The sequence below is a fragment of the Armigeres subalbatus genome, chromosome 2, assembly GCF_024139115.2.
Source record: "Armigeres subalbatus isolate Guangzhou_Male chromosome 2, GZ_Asu_2, whole genome shotgun sequence".
Lineage (NCBI taxonomy): Eukaryota > Metazoa > Arthropoda > Insecta > Diptera > Culicidae > Armigeres > Armigeres subalbatus.
Window position 1 is genome coordinate 120,882,192 of NC_085140.1, and position 7,179 is coordinate 120,889,370.

The 7,179-nt window shown below is 41.6% G+C and overlaps 2 protein-coding genes across 2 annotated transcripts; one reads left to right on the plus strand and one right to left on the minus strand.

Annotated features, from left to right (window-relative positions):
- The first annotated feature begins 1,237 nt into the window (after positions 1-1,237).
- On the plus strand, positions 1,238-4,590 carry LOC134210751 (eukaryotic translation initiation factor 2 subunit 2). Its single transcript, XM_062686998.1, has 3 exons — positions 1,238-1,421; positions 2,849-3,311; positions 3,779-4,590. The coding sequence occupies exons 1-3, from the start codon at positions 1,404-1,406 to the stop codon at positions 4,300-4,302; spliced, it is 1,005 nt and encodes a 334-aa protein (XP_062542982.1). The 5' UTR covers positions 1,238-1,403; the 3' UTR covers positions 4,303-4,590.
- On the minus strand, positions 4,492-6,684 carry LOC134210752 (uncharacterized). The gene is made up of 3 exons (XM_062686999.1): positions 6,093-6,684; positions 5,625-5,962; positions 4,492-4,664 (listed from the first exon to the last, which is right to left on the minus strand). Exons 1-2 carry the CDS (start codon positions 6,529-6,531, stop codon positions 5,628-5,630), a joined length of 774 nt encoding a protein of 257 aa, XP_062542983.1. The 5' UTR covers positions 6,532-6,684; the 3' UTR covers positions 4,492-4,664; positions 5,625-5,627.
- Between the last annotated feature and the right edge of the window lie 495 nt (positions 6,685-7,179).

The window sequence follows — 7,179 nt, forward strand, 5'->3', positions numbered from 1 at the left end:
CTGACTTCCAGGACGATGGGAAGTAGCTAAGCCGGAGACACTGATTAAAGATCAGCGAGAGGTGCTCAAAGAACGGAGCACTCATGTGTTTGAGCTCGAGATTCAGGATGCTGTTGAAGCCTGGGGCCTTCATGTGCTTCGACGATTTGATATAGGCCGTCAATTCGTCAGCTGAGATCTCCAACTCCTCCGAGAAGTCGTTGGGAATCAAATGGATGTTGTTAGCATGCTCGTTGACGGCTGCTTCGTGTGGACTGACGATGTTCTGCCCAAGATTGTGTGAGCTGACGAAGTGACGACCTATTTCAGCGACCTTCTCTGCAGGAGTTATCAAGCGATCCTTAGAGCCATTATTGTCTAGTGGGATCAAAAGTGGAATGGGCCGAGGCTTGGATTTTAGAATTTTGGTCATTTTCCAGAACGGCTTAGCATAATCTGGGAGAGTGCGGATCTTATTCGAGAAGTCGTTATTTTTGAGGTCCACCATTCTGGCCTTGATAATTTTTGTGATTCGATTGCAGCGTGCCTTATACTAAGGACACACCTGTGGTACTTGTACCATGGTACAAGAGAACAAGAAAATTATTCCAAGACTATCTTTAATAAAGACAATAATTGGTATGGTACTCATTTCAAGATTCTTGTACCATGGTACTTGTACCACCAGTGTGTCATTAGTATTAAGCTCAGGCAGTCCAGTACGCTGAAACTGCCTGCGAGTGACATTCCGCAATCGAATCAAATCTTTGGTGAGTGTATCGATGTTTAAGGAGTTGCTTACCTGCCGAGCCGTCGGTACGTGTTGCTCTCGGGCCGCCGTGATCGCCTCCTCGATAGCGCACAGCTGGCGGTCGATACTTTCCGGCGTCTCCGGACGCACCTCGTAGTCGACGGTGTTATCGACGCACTGCTGGAAACGCTGCCAGTTCCGATTGACCGAGAAGCCCAGTTCCGCCACCACCGGATCCGAACTGAGCTCCTGGTATACAACCGGCTCTCCACACTACCTGAGTCTGACTTAACCTCCTCAGGTGTCTGCAGATTTCCGTTTACCCTTGCTCAAGACACAAAAAAATGAAAAAAAGGTACTCTTCACCCACATTTGGGTGAACTGAAGTACGCGTGTGTGTGCCTGTTCACTGACCCTTCAAAAACTTTTTTTATTTCGTTACCTGAAATACGAAAATACATTAGTTTTTGACAACCATTTCGATGACAAGGGAGCGCAGTGGAAACGGAACCGCAAACCCAAACGTCAAACACGAAGTGAAGGTGGAAAACGGGAAACTTTTTCTGATGCAACATCATCAAGTTGGAAGATCCTGCTAGTGAAAAAAAGTGCATTTTTGGGTAATATCCCGGTCTATTTCCGTGCAATTTAGTGAAACATTTTTTCCACAACTATGGCTGAAGATGATGCGGTAAGTTTTGCTTGCTGAAATAATGGTTTAGCGTTTTTCGAGAGTGCCATGTTGGACCCCGTCCAACAAGTACCTGCAGACCTCAGGCACCATGTTATTTCGAGGTTAAGCTCAATTACTTTTCGGAATTCAATTTACCTGCCTGAAGGCAAGCATCCTACCTATAATACTGATCAAAATTCTAACGAGAAGCACTAACATTAAGCATTATAAGCGAAACATTAACGATTCTTCATATAATCGCTGTACATATAGTTCAAAACTTCAAATAACAGTCGAAGCCAAAATATTTTAGCTCGTGATGCCGATGGACAAAACATTGACGAAGGACTTGAATTTCCAAAACTTGTAATTCATATTTTAAATTTTTCAATGAGCCGAACTGAAAAACATATTACATTAACTAATCAATATATCCCATGTCTCATGACTCAAGATAGCTTATAGTCTAGACACAGTATATAGATATTTAAATTCTGACGACTAAAAATCCTCTACCTTAATGTTTGAAATGGATCAATAAAAAAGCAGCTAGAAAATAAATAGATAGCACCACTGTAGATTAATTCTGTCAAAACCGTTCATATGTTAATATACATATACATCAGTATTGCCTTTTTATTGATCTAAAAAAATGTGTTAAAATAATCCGTTTGCTACAGTTCCGTTTGTTCTCGTTTCCAAACAACTTTCCTATCCTCGCCAGCAAAGGATGTTTCGCCAGCGATATTCTTCCTCTATGGTTTATAACCTCTATTATTTGCTATCATCAAATCAACGCTTCGTTTCTTCTGTAAAGCGGAAAATTCTCCACTGGTCCACTGGGTGTGGTGTAGTGTCCGTTGTATAATGCTAGATATTTACGTGTTCAGTCAATTCCCCTCTAATTTTAATTTCGGATTCCTATCGGTACATATTCGCATTCAGTGCCGACAATTCGATGTATAGCTGCAGGTTCGGCACTCTTGAAATGTGTCGCTTCAGAATGTGCAGTCCGTAAAATATTCTCAATTAGTGCGCAACATAAGTTTTGCTGCCGTATATTTGAAATGAATTTAGATTTGAGTGAAATATCGAAGTTTTGGTGCGTTTTTACAGAGAACGCCATTTATCTAAAAATAATGGACATATTGCCGATTGTTCAATATGTATTTTTTCTAATTTCTGCATAACACCATTTGAAAACTAAGACCATCTTTTCTACTTGTGTGAAGGCGGATATTGGGATGTATGTTCGTGAAAAAGTTTTATTATTCTTTATTGTTCGAATGAAGTAAGAAAAGTTGCATGATCTCATTTGAATAGCATGGTCGATGATTCACGAGAGTAGAGTCGAAATCGACCCATTCTGCTTCACTGTACTCTTAGAATAAGCGCATATTTGCCTACACAAAGAAACAATCTTTTCCATTTTGTTCGCATTGCAGATCTTTGATCCTTCGTTGATGAAGAAAAAGAAGAAGAAGAAGACCCCGTTCGATTTGGACGGTGCTATGGCCGCGGAAGAAGACACAGAAGTCCCGGATACTGAAACTGCAACCGGAGCGGCCAGTGAAGCGTCCGTTGCTGGCGGTGCTTCGAACGATGCCGGAAACGACATGGACGATAATTTAGATCTGGACACATTCGGTGGCAAGAAGAAAAAGAAGAAGAAGAAGCCGTTCAATTTGGAAGACATCGACAGTGCCCTGGCCGGAGTGGACGGTGGTGAAACCGAGAAGGAGTCCAAGGGGGCCGATGAGGGCGAAGGTGGTGGCTTCGGCGGGGACGATGGATTGGATGATGATATGAAGATCGATTTCAGCATGAAGAAGAAAAAGAAGAAGAAGAAGGATCTGACCGAACTGATGGAAGCGGAGGATGCCGCGCGGGAGGAGGAAAAGGAGAATGGTAAGTTTTGTGCATTTCTGTTAAGACGTGGTTTATTAGCAAACCACGTAAACCATTTGGTTTTCATGTTTCTAATTTTGTCGTCAGTAGAATCTTTTTCATTTATCTTTCGAAGCAGTGCATCCTTTCAACAAAAGTAAAATAGTAAATTTTGTTGTTGTAATATTTCTAAACAACCGAATTAACATATTTGTGTGAGATGTATTTTAATTTTGATCATCTATCTATAATGTTTTTATACTTCAGTTTTCTTTTCGCAAAAATGATACCTACTTTAGTAGACATTTAATAATATTTTTATAATGCGAATGTTGTCGAAAGTTATCACGAGTCTCTTAACATTACATGCCTTACGGATAACGATGGACTCGTAACGGAATTCGGTATTGTAACAAGTTTTCTAACAATTGATCCTTCATTACTTTTCCTTGGTTCTAATCGCATCTTGCATTCTCTCATCTTCACAGTTGACGAACAGTGTACCCCATGGGCGGCAACGGATCGTGACTACACTTACGATGAACTGCTGCAGCGTGTGTTTGAAATTATCCTGGACAAAAATCCGGACATGGCGGCTGGCAGGAAACCAAAGTTCGTCATGCGTCCTCCTCAGGTCCTCCGTGTCGGCACCAAGAAAACCTCCTTCGCCAACTTCACGGAAATCTGCAAAACCCTGCACAGACAGCCGAAGCATTTGCTGGACTTTTTGCTGGCCGAATTGGGTACGAGTGGTTCGGTGGACGGTAACTCGCAGCTCATCATCAAGGGTCGCTTCCAGCCGAAACAGATCGAAAACGTGCTCCGGCGGTACATCAAGGAGTACGTGACGTGTCACACCTGCCGCTCGCCCGAAACCATTCTCCAGAAGGACACCCGTCTGTTCTTCCTGCAGTGCGAATCGTGCGGGTCGCGATGCTCGGTGGCTAGTATTAAGTCCGGTTTCCAGGCCGTCACCAGCAAACGTGCGGCGATACGTGCAAAGACGGCTTAAGCTGCTGCGACGCTCTCGTGGAATTCGATTGTGTTCTATTGTATGCAAAATTATTGTTTTGTTTATTTGCTTCAATTATTATTCCGTGTTGCGTGGAAAATTGGTTCCAAAGTGGAGTCCCTGCGGTGATTGTTTATGAACCATTAAACAGAATATACAATAGCGAACATAATATAAAATAGACACAAGTTTGTATGTTTAATGATAATCTTTATTCGAGTAGAATCACCTTTTTACAAAACCTCTAATCGACTCAATAAAAATGCACTTTTCCTGTGTAATTATAAATCTGCAATTCTGCAACTAGCTTCTTCGAAAATGTCTTCTCAAACTCAGATCTACATTTGCAAGATGGAAAGCTCCTAAAAGTTAAAACATTTTTTAAGAAATAAAATCGATCTTTGCATGCAGTTTTATGAAAGAAAAAATCGTTCTAAATGATGAATTGAAAATATTAACGTAAGACAACGATTTTTTTTCATCCAAGATGTTCAGTATCAAGCAGTATTGATAGAAACTCCCGATTCTTCTTCTATGGCTCTACAGTCTACATTCCAACTGGAACTTGTCCTTAATTTAGTATTTTATTAGCATTTCCTCTTAATTGAAAGCTTTCCTATGCCCATGAGTATGTATCTTGTGTGACAAATACAATGGATTGGATACAGGAGGGCCCAGGGAGTCGAAAATATTTCGCACCGAAAACATCCTAGACCTTACCGAGAATCGAACTCGTCATCTCCGGATTGGCAATCAATCGACCCGTAAATTTTGATTAACTGGCCGAAGACGAGAACTGATTCGACGGTTTGTCATGAAACATGGAATATTTTTACGTTAGCTCATCATTATCGAAGCTCGGAAGTGCTCCTGGAAGTGAGTACAAAATTGCTAGCCGCCTCTGTTTTTCTCAATATAGGTAAAACGAAGTACGGTGTTCTGCTAAATGGTTAGATTCCGCGCAATGTACATTCCGCAAAATAATTTTCCAGGAAATGTTGCATTCCGCGACGGTTACGATAACAATTACAGTGACTCCTTCCAGTTGCACAATACACCCAGTTCTTTTTCACCACCCGTGTAATTTTAGTCGATTAAGACCTTTATTAGCGTCAATGAAACTATGAGGCTGGGTCGATTACACCTGTATCTAGCTAGAGGCTAGAACTAAATATATGAACGAACAATCATTAGACTGCAACCCAGCTGGACAACGCAGCCGAGGCAGTATAAGTCAATAGGCCTACATTAGGCATTAGGCCAAACGTGGCACAATCTTAATAAATCACCCAATCAGTGCTATTATAAATCAATTTACTTACCTCTTAGAATGCACCACTTGCATACTTTTGTTCGTAACACAAGGCCAGATGCGTCTTCCAGAAGATCTCGGTTGATCTGCCCACTGTATCGTTGTCGGCGTGCATACTGTAGGCATAGATCGATACTCGATCGCTTCGATTCATGAAGGGTCTGCCTATGGCGAAACAACGCGTGCCCAGAGGAAAATACTGCAACCTTTGCTGGCAGCGCGTTTTTACCAAGCCTAGGAGTAACTTCAGATCTGCCAACTGCTGGGGATCTTTCGGAACCTGATCCTCGTTGAGTGGAGTGCGAGTCTGTAAGGTGTTTTCGCAGGAATTCACAGCGGTGAGGTTGTCTGGGGATGAAAATGCAATCAAATCAAATAAGTATATAGGTCAACGAAAGCAGGCTTTCATTATTAATTTTATTCTTACGATGATAATGTTTTCAATCAACTATTTTACAAGCGATTAAAAAACACTCACCCAAATCTCGTTTCAACCCGTGAGCGTAATGGACCTCCACCACACCCGATCCGTCGTCCAGCTTGTAAACCTGTGTATTGTTTTCATGTTTGACCCTGCCGGGGGTAATCCGTCCGTAGATCATCACATTGCGGAAATCGATTCCAAACAGGGAACAAACGTATGACTCCTGGTAGAAACTGATCCGCTGGAGGTGTACCACTTGAAGGGCCATCACTTCGGTAACGTGCTTTACCTGTCGGTTGCGTTTGCTGGTAGCCTGCTTCCGGTGGTCCGCGATGTTTGCAAGAAAGTTCTTAAATTCATCGAAGTACTCGTCGTTGGTGAGGTCCACCAACTCAACGGACCCTGGTATGCCGGAAGTAGTCGCAATTGTTTGAGTTTCTTCTTGTTCAAGATTGGGTTCGGTTTTAATTTGGGCGATCGGTGGTATGCTCATTTTGCAATTTCACTATATTAAACTTGAAAACTACTGGAAATTTTAGCCGCTTCTAGCATTAAAATCGAAAGATTTTTTTTCTAATTTAACAAAAGGATATGCGTTTGTGTTTTAATGAGACCGATTTTACGGTTTTTACGCGCCTTGTAAAATCCAATTAGATTTTCAGTTTTGTTGTCACTACTTCATTCGCCGGTTTGTTTTTGGGTAAGTCGGGTTAGCGGTCTCATAACACTCACCAGAGCCGTGAGTGTATAAATAATAATAATAATAATTATTATTATCGTATACTAGTAGTCTGGCAAATTATCAATATTCATGTCGCCTTTACGTTTATATAGGGTAAAATGCCCAATAGTGGACCCCCTAGTAGCGGAATTTTGCTCTTCCTGTCATAAAGAGTAGAAATTTTCAACATATAAATTCTGCTTGATATCGAACAACAAGCTCTGCATCTCCTCTTCTCGATACATACATAAAACACCCAGATACACGACGTTATTCGTCAAAATTAACATTTTAAAGTCTAACTAAATTCGCCCTATAGTAGACCCCTTGGGGGTCCATAATAGGAAATTGCTTCCCTGTAGTCGACACATCATTTGATTTTCATGTCCCGTTTCGGGACGTTCTTCTTCCCTATTATGG

Coding starts and splice junctions, on each gene's coding strand:
- LOC134210751 (XM_062686998.1), top strand. Junction 3,312..3,778: donor GGAGGAGGAAAAGGAGAATG/GTAAGTTTTGTG, acceptor TCATCTTCACAG/TTGACGAACAGTGTACCCCA.
- LOC134210752 (XM_062686999.1), bottom strand. CDS start 6,531: ATGAGCATACCACCGATCGCCCAAATTAAAACCGAACCCAATCTTGAA. Junction 5,963..6,092: donor CGGGTTGAAACGAGATTTGG/GTGAGTGTTTTT, acceptor TTTCATCCCCAG/ACAACCTCACCGCTGTGAAT.